The sequence below is a fragment of the Diceros bicornis genome, chromosome 32, assembly GCF_020826845.1.
Source record: "Diceros bicornis minor isolate mBicDic1 chromosome 32, mDicBic1.mat.cur, whole genome shotgun sequence".
Taxonomy (NCBI): domain Eukaryota; kingdom Metazoa; phylum Chordata; class Mammalia; order Perissodactyla; family Rhinocerotidae; genus Diceros; species Diceros bicornis.
The window spans coordinates 17169014-17189651 of NC_080771.1; the positions used below are offsets into that span (position 1 = coordinate 17169014).

Below are 20638 nucleotides of genomic sequence, written 5' to 3' on the forward strand. Positions count from 1 at the left end.
CACGGTCCCTTGCATCAGGATTATTCTTTCTGCCTCCAACTCTTCTCCTTCCTCTTATAAGGCAAACCATTGCTCATATACTAGATCTCTGGCTAGATTCTTCTTCTGTAAAAGGTGCTGTCCCCTCGCAGAGCGCCCTGACAGCTTCTGCTATGCAGTCTTGTGATGCAATCTGCTCATCATAACCTTCCCCTGACTCTGCTATTGCTGCTTGTTAAGCTGCCTGTTCCCTGCCCCATACCATAAAATGCATGAAAGCAGGCACTGCCTCTCTCTTGTCTCAAACTGTGTCCATAGGATATAGCACAGTTCCTGGTAACCAGCCTGACCTCAAGAAATAGATGTGTTTCAAGGATGGGTATCTGGTTGTAAGGCCCTTCCTCCAGGTGACGGGGATCCCTTACCCAGGAGAATGACGATGCAGGCAAGGATGGCGATCAGTGCCCCCGTGCTCAGGCCGGCGTTCAGGATGTAGGCCTCGGCATTGCAGGAGAGCAGCGCCCCATTCACGTCACACCCGCAGACCTTGATGGTGAGGGTGTTGGTGCTACTCATGGGTGGGATTCCACCATCGCTGATCACGATGGGCAGGAGGTACAAATCCTGCTTCTGCCGACTGAACCCTCCGCGCCGGGCATACACGCCTGCGGTGTTGTCTGTGGGGAGAGGGGAGACAAGGTGTGCTCTCAGGCAGGACCATTTGAACCACGGCCTTCACATTTTTGCATTCAGCTTGGCAGATGTGAGGGTGCTCTTCTCATCACCCGGGTTAACAACCAGAATCTTCCCCATTTGTTCTTTAATCTAGGCATCTGCGGAAGCCGCTGTCATGTGGCATGACAGGATCACAGAATGATCTCTCTGCATTTTGGGACAAAACTCAGAAATTGGTTCTTTCTCATTTGGTAGATACTGAATGCCCTCATTAGCAAGCTAATCACCTCAATTTCTGGTTGAGCATTGCCTCCTTCATCAGATCCCACAAAAGAGTGTGGGCTTCAACCACATACTCTGTGTTAGCATAGGATATAATTAAATATATAAGTGAATAGGAGAAAAAAACACAAAAAAGCTTCTTTTCATATTTGTACTTTCTCTATTTCATGACAAGCCTTCAGCCAATTTTTGTTTGTTTGCTTTTTTAAGAGATTTCCAATCCACCCTCAAACCTTGCCCAAACTGGGAACCCACTCAGGAGTCCTAAAGGAAAATATCGTCTTTAAAGAGGAAATATTTTGTAAACCCAGCAGCAGGTTTATAGTTTCTTTGAAATTCAAGCACCATTAGCCACTCAGTTAAACATGTCACTCCTCCTGCTTAAAATGATTTCAAATTTTCTCTGTTGCCCACACAATACAGCCCACCTTGACACAGCAGACCACCAGATTTCTCCCTAATCTAGACTTTATCTTGTGTTCCAGGCTCACTCCCACCGCTTCCCACACATCCCGGTTCAGCCTGACGTGCAGAACTCGCTTCTGTTCCCAAGCATACCACGCTCTTCCAAATGCTCTGCCTTTTTACCCACTGCTCTAATGCCCAAAAGCTGCTCTTTTTATCATGACAGATGAACTTCTCCAGCCTCAAAATCGAATCCAAAAGTCATCTCTTCAGGGAGCCCTTTCTAGGCCTCTTCCATCATCTCGTCTGTGACCCGTAACACTGTATATTCCTGCAGAAATTGGTCTCCCACTATTCTGTCATTATTTGCTGGCATAACCACTTTGACCTCCCCTAGACCGTAAACTTCTGGAGAACAGGGGATTTTATCTGATTCATTTCCGTCTCTCCAGTGCTGGACACCCAGCAGACATTCAATAAATATTTGTTGAACAAATGCATAACTGAGTTCTGGAGAAGGTTTAACCAAAATTCTCGATGTTGGCTTTCGTGTATTTCTCACTTGGTTGTAACCTATACCTCCAAATTCTTCTTCATCATGTTTTCTGCATATTTCTACCGGCCAAAAATATTTTTTCCAGGCTGTATGCTCTGGGGAAAAAGATTGGTATTGTAAAAGAGTAGAAGTTTTGAATATGCTCCATCAAATTACACACTTACACACATACACACATAGATCCTTGGTATAGCTTGCCTCTGTTTGTGAGTTAAGAATCAGTAATTTATAGCAATATGAATGTTATCACCAACAGGATGGCCCAAGAGCTAGCAGGCTTTAAATGGTTTGACAGTAACATGAATTAACTCTTGTCGTAGGAAAAAAAATCTTAGAATCTCAAAATTAAATTGATACGTTTTAGGTTAAAGGAAATGTAATATATTCTTTTTGAGATAAAATATATATATATAAAAGGCAGATTCAATCTCATTTAGGGATGAGCAGATACTCTGAGTGCTGCAGAAGGTAACGTGCGTACATGCAACGGCTTTTGGGAGGCCTTATAATGACAGATTCTGTGCCCTTGGCTGCCAACATCTCAATCAAAACAAGGCAGAACAGCAAGCCTTCATTTCTATACTTTCTGAATTTTGTGTGATTGGCATATATTGCTCTTATCACTGGAGAAAAATTATATATACTATGGAAAATCATGAAAAAATAAAAACAAACTGATCAAATAAAATGCTACCTGAAAATTCAGTTTCTTGACTGCTCTTTCCTATTCGAGGCTATCTATACCATTGTTCTATGCTTAACAACTACAAATAAATTTACATATCTATCATAAATTACTTCAAAATAAGTTATTTTTTCTTCTCATATTTTTTTGAGTTCAAATAAGACTTTCACAAGTTAAAAGTTACAGTATCTACCCCATTTTAATGATCTAAAATGTCACTAATGCCATTATGAATAAAAATGAAAATGAAAAATTTAAGAAGAAAAGCAAATTAATTAACTCACTTGATCAAATATAACTCTTTGACGTGGATGACATCCCCAATAGATCATGTAGTTAATTTGTCTATTGGGTCCCATCCTGTCACCCATGGTGTTGGGTTGAAGGGAATGTGAACAGTTTTGTTTTTTTTCCAAACCGGTGGAAGCCATAATTTAAAATCTATTTTTCAATGTGCCATCCATGCAAGACTGTCCCTCCAGATCACAGCAGGCTGGCTTATACATGCAGGTAATTGAAAATCAAACACGAATGGAAAACACGGATCTGAGCAGGATGCCAGCATGTGAATTCAAGATGTTTCATATTCTGAACAGCTGAGTCCTCTCAGACACGCTGAAACTATTATATAAAGGCTCATCAAAGTCCCCAGCTGACTGAACCATTTACAATCTCTGGGTGATAGATTGGTAGAATTTCGAGAGATTTTTTTTTTATTCTCTTCTAGTCAAACGTGTTTCACATATGGATTTTAAGATTAGTTCAAGAGGTGGGAAAGAGATGGACTAAGGGGCTTTTCTTGGGCATTCACTAATTATATGATTTAGAATGAGTCATTGTCCCGTCCAGAGCCTCACTTGTTCATCTTTAAAGTGAGGACACTGGTTGATATCAAGCATGCCTCATGGGGTTGTTATTGGAACCAAATAACGTAATAAAAGCCAGTGGTTGTCCTCTGTGCTGTGCTTCCAGAGGGCTCAGGAAACTTAACAGTTTCCTATCAGAAAACCTAGGCAGTATTGAGATTTTCCAGGACTGGTGAACTGGTGAAGGGTGAATGTGGTAGATAGGAAACGTGTCTAACCTGCCTGGCATGGCACTTAGGTGATCTATGTTGCTTGAATGAATAAAATATTTCCTCTCTAGATCTAAGCGGCCCCAGCACCAATGGAACGGTGAGCTTCCTTTCAGGAGGGCCATTTCAGAGGAGTCAGTGCTATGTCCTGTGATAGTCTTTCTTGTGGTCCACTCTGATCACTGATCTTTCACTAACAAAAAAAGCCACTATGGGCAGGAACTTGATGAAAAATGAATCTAGAAAAACAAATGGAAAAAGAAACAAACTAACAATAACAACAAAACCTTTATAGTAGAAATCAATTTTGCATCTTAAGTTTGACTACAGATTCTCTTTCATGTAAATTATTTTAACTAGCAGCCACTCCCTCATCTGTCTTCAAGAGGGTCCCCTCACTTTGGACATACACATTACTGAGGCTTATGGGTGATTCAAGAGAAAAAAAGGTTCCATGAGGACACATTTTCAGGGAAGGTTCAAATTGATTCCTTGGTTAATAAGATGAGACAGAGAAAGACAAATGTCTCAATTTTTAAATTTCTATCAAGAGCTTTCTCAGATCTTTCTCCTTTATAGATCTTCCAAAGAGCAAATCTCTCATTATTTTCGGTCAAATAGACCTGGGTTTGAACCTTGAATCTTCCACATGTTAATTGCCTGGCTTTAGATATATTAAGTAAATGTCTTGCGTTTCTTTATTCTCATCCAGGAAACTAATAACTTTAGGGTTAAATTTTATTCCATTCATAAAGCTACTTAGCACAGTGCCAGACTGTTCGAGATGCACAGTAAATATTCATTCTTTTCTGGAAGCTCTCTTCTTTGAGCAGTAGACTAATGAGGAAGAGAAACTTATTGGCAAAGAGAGGAAAGTGAATTCTTGGAAATGTCATCTCGGCTTTGAATGTAATTGCCTACATAGAAGTGCTCATCATCCAGGGGTAAGAAAACAGTTCACGCTCTTCAGTCTCGGCAACATATTTCCCGTGGTAAGAAAATGTTTTTCAAGCACCTCACAGTTTTTCATCCTGACACCCAATGTTCTCAACTCTGGCCACAGATATGTAACCAGGTCCATTTTTTTTTCCCCACTTAGGCAAAAACTTGCGAACGGGGCCATTAATTACTAGTATATGTCATGCACAAATTGTAGTGTTTCTATTAATGGAAAATAAATTCAGGTTTCAAATTTTTATGTCTATCACCTGGACTCCTAATCATATGCTGTTTTTACCTGTACACTTTGTCATTACACTAACAAAATGTACAGGTTCCTGCTAATGATGGTCTCCACGGTACCAGTTTGGGGATGCAAGTGTAAGGGTTATGATGATGATGTGGCCCAGTGGAGGGATACATACAACTGACATTAGAAAGGAAAATTATGATGGGGAAACAGCCCTTGACAGACAGACTGCACTGAGTGCCAACCTTGTCTTAGCCAAAAAGATATTGGGAGCAGAGCAAAATGGGCAGTTTATGGGCATAGCCCCCACATGTTAATAACTTGAAAAGAGGATGCACTGCAGCAAAGGAGTAGTGCATTCTGTTCTCACCTTGGCTTCTCTAAAGCTCTTAAGACGCTCTTTCTTACCATTCCTTTTTCTCTGTCCTTCTCTGCTGTGAAGCTAAAGATTCCCCATTGCTTGACCTGATCAGAGACACCTCAGCCTATGAAGAAAGGTCGTGGGTGCATCCGTCTGGGGCCCTTCCTTTGAGACTGTTAAAGATCTGGAGAATCTAGGCCAAACCTTGCTCTTATTTTGTTCACTTCTGACCCAAATCTACCTATTCTACCCTGTCTGCTCCAGCCTTAGACAAAGTAATCTATCTACTGCATAAAAAGCTTCCACGCACTTGAAGACAGTTAGTTTTGCAGTCATCAGCAGAATAATCGTTATTTGATTACTTTCCTCTGGGCCCTCTCCATTTTCCTGAGAAATGTGGCAATAGCTCTACCAGGATGATGAAAAAACTATATATATATAAGCATATACGTGAAATATATATACTGTAGATAGTGTGTGTCCCAAAAGTCTTAGCAGAGTTTTAAGCTTTAATGATTTCAGAAGTATACATGCTACACAATTATAACAGACATCATTGGAAAGTTTAATTACTTAGATTTTTTAATACACAGTTTTGCAATTTTCGAAAAGTTAATTTTAATTTTTGATGCCAGTATTTGCCTTCAATCTGAGGGACTGAAATAATAGAAATTTCAAATAATATTTTTCAAGTTTGTAGCATTTCTATTTCTGGTATTACTAATGCTTAGAGATGAATGTAATAGCTTGAGTATATGTCTTTATTTTCTTGCTTTTCTGAACACCATATGAACCGTCTATCTACCTGTAGTTACTGCACGTATTGCTCATTTCACGGTCCATGGCAGTCCTACAAGTGTCTAACCTGTCCACCAGACAGTAATCTCCCTGAGGGCAGGGACCTGTCTCACTCATCTTTGTGCACTTAGCAGTGTTTTGTGTGTTATCAGAATGAATAGCTGAATGAGATTCCTTTCACTACATCTCAGCAGCAATCTGCCTTTTCCACATAGTCAGATTTTACTGATTCATTAGGTTGCAGTCAATTTCCAGTCTCTATCTTCTCCCACTCCTCACTTCGAACCCAACCTGATCAACACTGCCTATAACTATATTGTGGATTTTGTTCCTGTTAAATATCTTCATCTTTTTATCTCATTATTCTTTGTTTTATTATTTAGGCTGAGTCAGATTCAACTAAGCAACATTTATTGAGCTGCTAATATGTGGAAACCTTATTCTTTGTTACTTCTACATGCCTTATCCCAAAGAATTTTTGAAACTATGTTCAAAAAGTATAATTACCCTCATTTTATAGGAAAGGAAATTGAGAAACAAAGAGAGAAGCAATTACTCACAATAACATGGAAAATACAAACAAAACTAAGACTCAAACCCCTCTGGGTTTCACTATAGTTTCATAGCACACAGACCCTAGAATTCTGATATTACTGCATGCCAACTACATTGGTTCTTTTTTTTTACCAAATCTCCCCAACACGGTTATATAATTACATGGACCCTGTCACAGCCTATAGGAAGATTCAGGTAGACTCGGGTTCCAGATAAAACAACTGCTCTTAGAAACGTAAGAGTTTTATGGTAGAGAGACCCACATTTAATACCTCCTTTCCCACAGCATTTCCAGAAACAGACACACAGCTTCATAAACAAACCACTATGCAAGAGGCAGAAAGAAACCTACTATTTTCCCAATATTTTGGAATGAAGGAAATGCTACAATAAGGTAAATTCAATAAGAGACTAGTCTTAAAATACTAACGAGGAAAATTGTTTGACCAAAGACTCTGATGGCTGTAACGTCTACCAACTGAATCAAGGAGCTGCACGCCACCAAAGAAGGGGTAATCATGATCTTTTAATTAACCAACACCTTTGATACTTGGGGATCAGCAAAATACAAACTACAATAAGTAAGCTTATAGGAATAATTGCTTATGTGTGTGGGTATATGAGACATCTAAATGTGCACTGTTTGTTGGTATTAATAGATTTTTCATCGCCATAATTTATCACATCCCTTAGAATCGACTCTCCATCCAGTTTTGTTTGAGGACAATTTTCTCTTTGGTGATAAGGAGGGAGAAAGAAACATGCTGCTAAGTATTTCTTGGTTTAAGACAAGGAAAACTACCAATGAATTCAATGGGATATAAAAACTTATGGTCTTCTCCAGGAGTTAAGTCAGTGACCAAAGGGAACCTGGAAAAAATAAGGTGTCTGATTCTCCAAGAAGACCTATTTCTCTTTTTTGTGGGGTTGGGGAGGGGATGGGTTCCCAGATAAACTATGTTCTGTGTTGGATAAGCCGCAGCAACGATTTTCAGGCAGAAAAGGAACATAATTATTTACACAGGGAAAATGGCAGGGCATTAAAAGACATCTGCCATTTTGATCTGCCAACAAAGCATCTTCCATATTGAAGCAATTAAGGGGAAAAAAAGTTCCAGAGAAATCTGTTTGGCTATCTTTAAATTATAAAAGTGAAAAACCAGAAACATATTTGGATGCTATTCGGTGCTGCTCATGAAAAACAAAATGTCCTTAGTTTAGACCAAAGAAAAAAAAGAAAAGACAGAAAGAAAGATGTTTGCCAATGGGTCTAATCAGGGTGAATTTGTCTTGGCTATTCTTTCTTAACCAGCCAAACGTGCTTTCCATGCAAACATTTTTTTAAGTTCTGTTTTGTTTTTTGTTTTTTTTTAGCAGTTTAAACTGAACTCTGAATGTATCATGTATTAGAGTTCATTTAGTCTGCAACTTGGCCCAACTTTGATAATGTTATACTAGCAAAATGAATACATTTGAAGGTCATCTCTTCCTGGATCCAAGCCCTGGATGTCCAATATAACTTTGTGGAATAATAAATGGATGGATGGATGGAAAGCGTGGGTGATTGACTCCTTCTGAATATTCCAACATCAAAGATGGGTTGTCTTTTTCAGCCTGAAGCTTATATCATAATTATTTTTCCCATAATAATAACGAAGAACAAATACCTGAAATTTCTGAAGCACATTACATGTTTTCTCATCCACTCTTTCACTTTAATCTATTGTTTTGGTCAACCCTCTTTTCTCAAGTGTTGGGTTACTGCCCCACAGAGCTCATATTCTAGTGGAAGACAGACAGGGAAACGAGTGCTTAGAATGCAGAGTGATAAGAGAAACACTAAAGGTTAGGGCAGTGTTCCTGGAGCACAGAGGAGGAAGCATCCAAAATGGGCTGGGGATGTCTGGCAAAGCTTCACCTAAAAGACCTCATTTGTGGTGAAACTTGAAAGAAAAGGAATAGGCAGAAGGAGTACATTCCTGGCAATCAAGGCATATTTGGGAAACTAGAGGTGGTTTCAAGTTTCTGGAACTTAACGTTTACTGTAGCAAGAGAAAGGAGATGATAGAGGCAAAGTTTACAGGGTATAGATCATATAATTTCTTCCTCACTAAGATATGAAGTTTCATTTAAACCCACAGGAGATGGAGAGCCAGAGAAGAATTTTAAGAAGAAAGAGAGACATCATCAGGTATGTTTATTAGTAAGGACTGAGTTAAGTTGGGGCAAGACTGGGGTCAGACGGGCCTGTTTGGAGGCTACCATGATGGTCACAGATCCTCTGTGGGTAGCTCATTAACAGTCACTATCAAAATCAGCTGTGCTTCCGCAATACAGCTACCTTTGCTGGATGTGCTTTTGGGAAGGCCCTGACGTCAGGAACTATGTCATATTCATTGCTAAAGCCCCACTCCTGGACCCTTACCTTGATCCTGGCCCACAGTACATGAGAACAGCTCATTTTTCCATGATTATGGAAGATGGAAAGAAGACATCGTGCTAGGGGAATGCGGAAATACCTAGTTTTTGATGAATGTCACCGATACTAAATATGGAAGAAACATCAAGGGCAGAGAAGGTCAAATGAAACAGGGAAGGTGCTTCATGATGTCTAAAGGGTTGCCCTTTCAATCTGTTGACTTGAAAATCCTAAGAGTATTTTTGTTGCTGTTAAAATAGGTACTTAATGCAAGCTCCTAAAATTGTCCTCTGTCGCTCAAATGACTAAACAATGTTTTAGTAGCCAACTAACTCCATGACCTGATAGACCTTCAACTTTAGTAGAGATGGCCCATTGGAAAGCATGGGGCCCTGGGGTTCTGAGAACCTGGGATGTGTTCCAGTAGTGCCCAGCTTTCGGTATTTCAGTGTCTTTATTTCTCAGAATAGCAGCTCAATCCACGAATTAGGAGTCACGTAATAACTGACAATTTTTCCTATAGAACAGTAATTGGATTAATTATATGTCAAATATTCAAGTATTAAGATTGTTCTCCTTCTAGAGATACAAAGAGTAAAACCAAGCATTTAATCTCTACTCCTTGCGTTTTCCTTTATATTTTATCAAATGATCATTGTTTGGAACAAGAGGTTTGGAAATTAAAAATATGAAGTTCAATATTAGGATATTTCAATTTAATTACTTTATCAAATCATTAGGTCAAAGGACAAAATCATACCATCTTCTTGTTAGAATCCAAAAGTTGACTCTGATAAATATTTAACATTCATTTTTTAATAGACTAATAATGAAAATGAAATTCCCTAAAACACACACACACACCCCCTACAACACAAAATTTTAATCCAACAACGAATATTATGCTTAAGGGTGAAACACTAGAACTGATATCTCTATTAAAGTAACAAGTGAAGCAAGAATGGCCATTGTTATTGCTATTATTTAACACATATCCTAAAAGTGCAAATCTAAGCAATAAGACAAAAAAAAACCCCAAATACCAAAAAAGATGAAGCAAATTGTCATTATTTAACTTTTATATAGTTGTCTCCCTAAAAAACCCAGGAAAATCAGCTGAGAAGTTACATCACTTTAGAACAATGTCCAATAATAAATAAACTAATTTATTTTATTTATTTATATTTTTGTGAGGAAGATCAGCCCTGAGCTAACATCCGATGCCAATCCTCCTCTTTTTTGCTAAAGAAGATTGACCCTGGACTAACATCCGTGCCCATCTTCCTCCACTTTATATGGGACGCCACCACAGCATGGCTTAACAGTGGTGCATTGGTGCATGCCTGGGATCCGAAACTGCGAACCCTGGGCTGCCAAAGTGGAGCATGTGCACTTAACCACTGCGCCACCGGGCCTAAATAAACTAATTTAAATAGCTATAGTTTACACTAAAAATAGTCACTTAGAAAATATAAGTTAAAAATCCACTTCACAACAGCATCTACAATATGAAGTAGCCAGCCATAAATTTAATAAGAAATGCATAGAAAAAAAATGAAGAAAACTACAAAAGATCCCCGATGGTAATAAAACGAGAATTGATTCAATGGGAAGTCAGACCACATTTCTGGATGGGAAGAATATTTTTAAATTTTTAGTTCTTAAATTAATCCATAAATTTAAGGTGAACTCAATAAAATTGACAAAGGTACTTCTATCTAGAGGAACAAAGAAGCCAAAATTTAAGAAAGAGAATAAAGTGACAATAACGTGCAGAAAGCATCTGTCAGATTTTAACATATGTATGTATGCAGCCGATAAAGAAAAATACAACACTAGTACTAGAGTAAATACATAGAATGGGAAAAACTGAAAGTCCAAAAAAATCGTAGAGTATGTAATGCACATGATAATAAAGATGGTGTTACAAAGCAGTTGGAAATGACTGATTATTTCTTAAATGATATTTAGGAAATGGCCAACAATTTGGGGTTGTATATTTATTTCACATGGATAAATGGTTGAAATGGAAAACATGATATATAAGAATGAAGAAAAGATAGGTGAATACTGATATCAACTTTGGATAAGGAAAGCCTTGCTAAGCATAATAATAAACAGAGAAAAACTGATACAAAAAGTGCAACATATATTCTTAAGAATAAAGCATTATCAGAATTGAAAGGACATTGACACACTGAGGAAATCTATGCAATAGGTATGATAGGTCAAAGGTTAACAGCATTAGAAGATGAAGGGACTTTACAAATCAATTGCAAATTGATGAATATACAATTATTTGCTATGAGACAAACAAATATTTTTTAAACAGAATTAACTAAAAAAGATATGAGCTTTACATGCATAATACAGTGTTGTATACACCAGACAGAACCCTCCAAGTACTCAAACTTCTTAGTTTAATTTCACTTATTGGCAGCATGACCTTGGACAAGTCTCTGAAGCTTCTGATAGTCTCAAATTCCTTCCTCATCTAGAAGATGGGGATAAAAATATCCAACATGCCTACCTCATGGAGCTGTTTGAAGAATTAAGTGAAACAATGGCCATGAGAAGGTTTTATAAACCAATGAAGAGCTAGATAGATGAGAGGGGCTATTCTCAGTATTTTTTTTCTTTGCACTTTTCTTATCCATTACACACTTTTTTTGTGTTTTTAGAGATGCCATACATCTGATATTTTCAAAGTAAATGCATCTCAAAACCTGGGCGGATCAGCTCTTCATCTGCCCCAACAGCACCATTCTCGATACTAATAGCCCAAGATGGACTTAAATGTTGAAGAGTAATCCAGTATTCTGCTTTCCTGCTGCCTGCTGAGTTGTCTTTGAAGCTCGGGCTGTAGACGGAGTAATAAAAAATGAAATAACAGGCTTATGTGTACTAAGATGGCTTCTGTTATATTTCTAACTCTGCCAAATGCTTATGCCAAGTTTAGGCAAACCCAATCCTGATTATTTACAGGGCGTAATGGAAGTAAACACTCAAAGAGAAAGAAACCTGATGCTTTTACTCAGCATGATATAAACTATTATCTCATGTTTTCTATGGAAAACAGTCTCAGCCGAGAAATTTGGTAACTCAGTAGGCTATTAATAGGATGTAGAATGCGATTACTCCTTTTGGATTACTTCAATATGTAATTACTTTTAGGAGCTAGTAGAAAGAAACTCTATTAAATGATAATTATAAGACTGTATTTGCTTTAAGGTTTTGTAATAGCTCTAAACATGGGAGTTTTCATTAGCTGTTTGCCATAGTTAATAAAGTCATTTTTCTTAAAACGTAGCAATTCCCTGCAAAAGTGGTAGCTCCATGTTATAGGAAAGGGCAGGGGAGACAGATCGTGTAGTAGGTTGGCTCGTCTACGGTAATATAATCTCTTTGAAAATATAGATGGCATCTCCAAAGTATTGCAACAAATTGAAATACTTATAACTCCCTAGAGAACAATATGTCTTGGTATAATGTTTTCAGAGAGTTAACAGCAACTCAACATTATTGCACACATAAAAAGAAAGAAGGCAAGGCAAGTGATGGAGGTGAAGTTGGCACAATGAGAAAAGCCTAGAAACACCTGCTGTGTCAGCAGGCATCCAGCGATAACCAGGGATGTTGCTGGGAATACATCCAGGAGTTAGACCTCAAATGTAAGTTAGGGATTACATGAACACACAGATAAAAGTCTGATCACAAATACTTGAGGAAACAGATAACAAAATAAGTGGTGACATAAGAGGTATATGAGAACACTAGAGTTTTCTGGACAACAGAGTCAATCACTTTACTATTGATAAAACTAAACGTATGTGGACACTTTTTGTTATTAGTATCTTCTTCTTCATAAAACTGACATAAGCCTAGGCTAATGGAGAAATCTATCAACCCGGGACAGATCAGAAATAATTTGGGAATTAAGAAAATTCCAAGAGTGGAGGGAGGGATTCTCATGTAAGTAAGATAAAATGAAATAAAAGGCTTGTATGTACTAAGATGGCTTCCGTTATATTTCTAACTATGCCAAATGCTTATGCCAAGTTTAGGCATTCCACCAAATAAAGAGGCACACATATCTTAGAAAGTATCATGAAAACATTGTTTATATACCTGGTTCAATTCAGCTCAGCAAACATTTATTAAATGCCCACTACATGCCAGAGTCTCCTTGCTTTGGAGAAATCTACGTTTACAAAAGGAAATTCCTATATTATATACCTGCCCCACTGGAGGTACCTGTGCTCCTAGTTGAGTACCACTCATCTATCTCAGTGCTCTGCAGAATTATCTTTTTAAGGGGCTTAACGTACTCACAGGTGCACATCAACCAAAGTCAACAGGTAAAAGAAAAATCCTAGATTAAATATAAAATTAAAGAGTTCCACATAATGTTTCCATTTTGAAATGATGGGAATCATATATAAAGTGAATCATAGGTGGTTTTGTCGAGTTCCTTTAGAACACGTGTCTCCACTTAACTTCCTTCACACCTAGGCTCTCAAGAGCACATCCACTGCAGAAAACAAGGCATCAGGAGAGAAAGTCTCCGTCATAGCACCTAGGACATTGTACCCCACGGACTCATTTGATATGTGCTTGATTTACAAGGCCATAATCAAACGCTCAAATCTGTTCAAGAAATAATAACAAGGTATATCAGACCATATCCCTCCAAATTCAAGCAGCATGGGGAACACTTCTCTGCTTTAATGATTAACCCAGTAGGGTACAGTGGTTAAGGCTGTAACCTCTAGACTCTGAATGCCTGGGTTTAAAATCTAGATCTAGCTCCTATGTGGCGGATTGACTTTGAAAAATTTACTGGACGATTCTGTGCCTCATTTTCCTCACCTTCAAAATGGGAATAATAACCCTTACCTATGGTATGTTGAGAGAATTAAATGGATCAAGTAGGAGAAAGACCTTGGCATGGTGTTTGGAACATATATCTACTGGTCTTTATGATAGTGGTAACAGTGATGGGGAAAGTAATGATAATTATTAGATTAATTTAAGACCCTATAAGCCTGATCTCAGTTACTGGGAAATTGAATTATTAGTCCATAGCTAGCATGTGGCTAATGAAAACATATATCCTCAGGAGGACCACTTTTCATTCCTATGTCAAATGACGGCATTTGTCTTCCTATTTTTATAGACCTGCACTGTCACAGGTTTATAGGAATAGATGCAGACCAAAATAGTCTGGACAGGAGTTAAGAAACTTACTTTTTGATCCTCGTTCTACTGCCAACTTTGTCATGGGACTGCATCGGTTTGGGCCTATACAAAATAACTACTTCAAATAATTTGCAAGTCTAGAACCTCCTTGATTGATGCAATGAGAAGCTGAAATCATAGGACATTTTGCCGTGGTTACAGTGGCCAAAGAATGCTTTGTTCCTGCCCTTCAGGCCATAATTCTGCACCCACTTTTCGGTATTAAGCTCTGTGCCCAACCACATTGCATTAAAACTGCTTGGAAGGGAAGGCCTGCTGAAAGATTACATTGCCTTACAAAGTTGAACTAATCTCTTTTAACGCTTTACTTGATATCAATATTCATAAAGCCATGCTTCCCCCCAAGGGTTTATCAACCTCTTAAAAAAAGATAAATGAAGTTGTTTGCATATTGACCCTGTAAGCTTCCCCACTTGGTTTTCCCACTGCTTCATGAATATCAAAGCCAACAAAAAAGGTAAAATAAAATTAGACTCACTTATTCATATGCACCAAATGAGCCCATGTCTCAAAATAAAGGTGGCATTATTATTTCTTGTTTGTTCTTCAACAGAAAGGCATTATTAAGATTAGGGAAAATACTTGTGCTCTGCAATATAAATGCCATTAGGTTTCCATTTCTACTTCTCTGAATGCATAGGAACCTTGGTACGAACCTCTGTTGTCTCTGACTGTGAAATTTGGATTGTGAATGATTTCAGGGGGTAGACTGAAGATAAATCTTGGTCCATTGGCTGTGTCATCCTTGTCATCTGCACTAATTGTAACAATTGGCTGAAAGAGAAAGGTGGCCCATAAATAATCATGCTGACATTGGCACATCATTTATTCAGAAATCCCTGGCTGGCTAAAAAGCCCCGTTTTAATTAGAGAACAGAGCTCCAGAGCTAAACTAGGGCTGTGAAGCCTTCTTGGGCAACAGGAGGTATCTCCAGGTGATGCTCTCAAAACCAAACTCTGTTTCCAAATTCCTTGCTCATAGCCAGGGAGGGGGAAGCAGCATTACCTGGTTAGAAAGTGGCTTGGTCTGGTCACTCTCACAGATGAAGCCTTCATAAGGGGCAGCAAACTTGGGAGCATTATCATTGACATCGAGGACCCTAATGGCCACTGGGACTTTGGCTTCCTGATGCCCTTTGTCTGGAAGGAGAGAATTGAAACAGTCAATGCAAGGGAGGAATCCACACTGATCCAAGGTTACTCTTAGGAAAGAGTAAGCTCCAGCCATTCATTTGAGCAGTGCAGGGAAAGGCAGTGTTGGCACAAAAGCCATCTAAATCCTGACGTATGCTAGGTCCAGTGTGAGGGGGATGTCCTGGAATACATGTCAATATTAGACTAGTGAAATAAACCACTCCATTTCCGATGACTCTGATGCTGAGGTTTAATTCTAAATGCTCATAATGGAGCCTAGCCCTCTAGAGCATAGTCCATTGCAGTAGTTCTCAAAGTGGGGTCCCCAGAGCATCAGAATCTTCTAGGAACTTGGTGGAAATGAAACTTCTCAGGCCTGACCTAGATCTACTGAATCAGAGGCTCTGAGGGTAGGATCCAGAAATCTTTGCTATATCAATCCTTCCATGATATTCTGATGCAATCAAGTTTGAGAACCATTCGTCTATAGGTAAACAAGAACCCACAAATCTTGCCTCTAAGGATTCTGCTGCTCTGGGTTTAAACAAAACTGAGTGACAGGATAAAGTGGGGAATCCTTCAGTAATGGTTATGAGTTTCAAGCTGCTGAGGGCTATCAGTTCACTTGCCAAGCTTGTATCCAGTTCTGCCAGAGAAAATGAAAATATCTCTATTTGCTTATATGTCTTCCTAGACAGATCACCAAAAATAAATTTTAAAGATTGAAAACTATGTTGAAGACTAAAAAATTCATTCTATCTCAGCTGTCTGTCATTTTCCAGAACATACAGTCTTAAGGATAATATTTGGTAAAGTAGCATCAAAACCCTTAGGAGAATACTTACGGATTTCTGCTGCAAAAACAGATATGTTGATCCAGGCAGTTTCCTCTCTATCCAAAGGTTTCATAGTTTTAATAAAACCATCCTCTGGATTAATAGTGAAAAACCTGTCGAGGTCCGTATGACGATCGATTGTATACCTAAGCAGAATGCAAATGAGGCAATTAGACCAAGACATATTGAGCAGCTTAATATCTGAATATTTTCTCCATGCTATATTTAAAGCAACTTTTTCAATGAATTGCTTGAGATAGGTTTTCTTTTTAATCAAATTTACTCTTCAAACTTCGTACATGAATCTTGTATAGAAATCATTTTGCCACATTGGAATTCTTTATTCAGTACAATGAATGAAAGAGCTGTTTAGCATATTTGATTGAGAAGCATAATAACAGGTTGCATATTCTCCATATTTACTACAATCACCCACCATCTGAATATTTATGAAACTGCATTTGGGAAATGGGTTTGCCTTGCTCCCAAACTACTCAGAAAGTCACGAATGCATCAAATCTTTGCCAGATTTTTGCATATGAGATATTAAATAGTTTCAAGTTTATCTAAATTTATCATCAAGGAGCATTTATGGTTCTAAAAAATCAGTTTTATCCTATTTAAAGAAAATGCTAACTACATTTTGAGTGGATTTATTTAGTTTATTTATTTAGTTTTAGGAGTTCTCAGGTGGTTTGGTTCTGAATTCCAGGGTGAAATACGCAAAGCAAGCTTGGCCCTTCATTGTAGAGCATTCTTCCCACACTTTAATGACTCCAGGCTGTGCCCAACAGCATAGCCAGAAGGTTTTAGCTACTCCTGTCCACTAGAACATTTGCTTGTTCCTAACAAAAGAAAAAATAATTTCCAGAAGATTATTGGAGTGTATTTATGGCAAGGTGAGGTGGGAGACGGGGCAAGAAGAATGGCCTTTACTGAGATAAAAGGTAAAATAACTTGCCCTGGAACACCCAGAGAGTTGTAAGTACTGGAGTCCTGGCTTTAATGAGTCTGTCGAACTCCAAAGCCCCTTCCCTTTTCACTCCACCAGACCTACTCCAAAATGGAGAAGAGCAAAGATGGTTATGTTAACTTGGGTAGCATGCTGGGCTTCATAACTGGCTGGTTTCCTGCTCTTCAAGGGCTTATCTGTGTTTTCCAAAAGTTTACAGAATGTACATGTCCGAAGGCATTCATTGAGGGTCATGAAATCAAAGAATATTAGATGTAGCAAAGACCAGGGGTATAATAGGGTTCAAGCTTTTTGATTTACAAATGATGGGATTTGAAATGGTCTGTATCTAGTTTCTGGGGGAGCCAATATTAGAATCCCAATCTTCTAATTCTAGATCATGTTCTTTCCAGGAAAGAGGAACTGCACATTGAGCAGCACTTCACAGTATACAAAACATGAGCTCATCCATGATAACATTTGACTTCACAGCTCCCTGTGGGAATGGAATGAGGGGTCCCTTTCCCCAGTGAGCAAACTGAAGATAAGCCATCACTCAACTCATTAATGTAGGTAGAGGCTCAGTAACTGAGTCTCAGCAGGTAGCCCTACGTGAAAAGGAAGCCAAAATAATAGAAGACATTTTCCCCTGCCACCAGGGAGTTTGCTATCTAGTTGACATGACAAGACACATTCAGGGGAAGAAAGATAATTAATAAATCAAAGCATTGTTCTATAAAAGTGAAGGGCAAGGATTTTGGTTTTGTAAAGTACAAGATACAAGTTCATGCTCCACTACACATAAGCTGAGTGATACCGGAAAAGCCATTTAAGTTCTTTAAATCTCAGCTTATTTATCTTTAAAACTGGAATATTAATTGTACCTAACTTTTAGGTTATCTGGGAGAATGACACGAAATAATGGATGTTTAAGATACATAACCTAGTGCCTCACTCACGGTTACACTGTACAACAAATAACAGCTGCTATTATTTCTGTTGTTGCTGCTGCTGTTACACACTGTGGAGAGATCATGGAAGCTCTCAAATGTCAATCTACATAGTGTGACCTTCATCCTACAGCCAGTGAAAAGTCATGGAAGGCCTTTGATGAGAGGAACAAATAAATGGAATTGGGCTATCAGGGTGATTATTATTATTTTATTTTTGTGAGGAATATCCGCCCTGTGCTAACATCTGCCAATCCTCCTCTTTTTGCTGAGGAAGACTGGCCCTGGGCTAACATCCGTGCCCATCTTCCTCCACTTTATATGGGACGCCACCACAGCATGGCTTGCCAAGCAGCACGTCGGTGAGCGCCCGGGATCCGAACCAGCGAACCCCGGGCCGCTGCAGCAGAGCGCACGCACTTAACTGCTTGTGCCACCAGGCCTGCCCCTATCAGGGTGATTATTAAGGTAGGGAGGGCAAGGTGGTCTGAGGAGAGAAGAGGAGAAGGGACAGAGGAACTTAAGGATCTGATAGTTTGTAGTAGTTTGTAAGAATAAAGATCTGTAGTTTGTAAAGAATAAAGTGATAAAGGAGTTAGGTATAGGAGGGACAGAAGGAACAGAAGATTGTGATGAAGAAAGCACCAGAGGACTCAGTGGGTATTTGGAGATCTGTGGGAGGCTGGGAGAGTCCTAGAGAGTTTGTAGCCCAGTGTCAGAAAGAGGGAGACACTGGGAGATACAAAAATAAAGTCCACTTAGGAGGAAAGAGAGGCTGAAATTCCACTGGGGACATGCTGCCATGTGAACAGAGAAAAGATTCCACTCTATTGTAGGATTCACAGAGTCAGGGGTAGAGTCAGTCTTTTTTTAAAGCATGTCACAATAAGCGTGAACTCAAAAATATGTTTTGAATGAAGGAGTGACCTGGTGAAGGAAAAAGCAAATGGGTGAAAATGCACAGCAGACAGTAGAATAAGTACAGAATTAGAAGCAGGGAGAAAGATCAGCCTTGAGGCACAGAATCTGGAGCATCAACTCTATTCAATCATGGCATGGGTCGGCGGGGAACTCTTTAGGTGAGTGAAGAGAGAGAGAGAAAGGCCAAAGTTAAAAGGCTGAGCCTCAAGGAGCCCCCAGTGCCTGGACAGAGACCAATGACTAGCAAAGACACCAGGTATGGTGCTGTTTGAGGCATGAAGAGGGGACTGGCAAGGAAGCTGAGAGGAAAGAATATTTCAGGAAGGTAATGGTGAACAAAAGTGTGTCTAATGTGATGGAGTCTGAGAAGAAAGATCTGCAAAGTTTCCAAGCACCTCAGAGTTTGGGTGACACTATAAAGCCTTATCCACATGTCCAAGGACAGAGATTTCCTTAAAGGTGAAGATAAGCAATGAGAAGAGTAGGTAGTGTGGATAGAGGCCCAGTGAATAAAAAGGGACCTGAGTGGGTGAGGTGGGTTGGTTCAAGGGTGGCACTGAGCATCTCTGGATAATTAAAGATATGGAAATCGCCTACATGCACAGAACAGCTACGACTGAAAACACGACCCAAATAACACATCGCAGGTGAGGATCCTCGGAGACAATGAGGTACAGAGGAAATGAGCAGCTGTTCTGTGTGTTTTTTCGTCACTACTTTGCTAAAAAGTTGCTAATGCACCTTGATATTCTAGGCCAAAGCTAACTCATTTAAAATTCACACTATGAACATTTTTGAGTAGTTTAAAGGTGTTACACTGATCCTCATTATGTAAAGTATCTTCCTGCACAGAGAGCACAGTACTCAAATATTCTTGGGAAATCTTTTCAATAGTGGTTGCTTGGCTAGAGTGAAAAGCTCAAAATGGACTCAAGGCAGGTCTGGACTAAAATCCAGTCTTCAGTACTGACTGGCCATGGGACTTGGAGGAATTCATGTCATCCCTTTGAGCCTCAGTATTTGCATCTATTGGATCCTAAAGCAGTCATAGCCTCAAAACGTGTCTGAGGATTAACTTAAATAACTTAGTACAACACGTTGTCTGAAGCCAAGAAGATGCTCAATAAAGGGTAATTCTTTTCCTTTCTCCCTGAAGGAAAAAACTTCAAGGATTTAAAGGCAATGGCACAACATTTACGTTTGGGACTTTCTTCTGGCCTATCAGCATTTTCTTTGGTATAAATAGAAAAAGTCCATTTTCCACAGCAATTTTTTTTCATACTCAGATCTGTTTACTTTTTCCCTCCATCTTTATTGAGGAATGATTGACACATAAAAAATTATCCATATTTAATATGTACAATGTAGTGTTTTGATATAAATATAGCTTATGTAATGATTACCACGATCAAGCTACTTAACACATTCATCATCTCATTAGTTACCATTTTGTGTGTGTGTGTGTGTGTGTGTGTGCGCGTGTGTGTGTGGTGAGAATACTTAAGATCTACTTTCATAGTAAATTTCAAGTATACAATACATTATTATTAACTATAGTTACCATGCTGTACATTAGATCTCTAAAACTTATTTATCTTGTAACTGAA

The 20638-nt window shown here is 38.8% G+C and overlaps 1 protein-coding gene across 2 annotated transcripts in view; it reads right to left on the bottom strand.

Annotated features, from left to right (window-relative positions):
- The window catches only part of CDH11 (cadherin 11), a 143609-nt gene that overhangs the window by 3261 nt on the left and 119710 nt on the right, over window positions 1-20638 (bottom strand). For both annotated transcript variants that reach the window (XM_058527947.1, XM_058527948.1), the window contains 4 exons: window positions 16218-16354; window positions 15245-15378; window positions 14895-15012; window positions 405-656 (listed from right to left, as the gene is read on the bottom strand). In XM_058527947.1, coding sequence (XP_058383930.1) covers window positions 405-656; window positions 14895-15012; window positions 15245-15378; window positions 16218-16354 — 641 coding nt within the window. The remainder of the gene's footprint in view (window positions 1-404; window positions 657-14894; window positions 15013-15244; window positions 15379-16217; window positions 16355-20638) is intronic.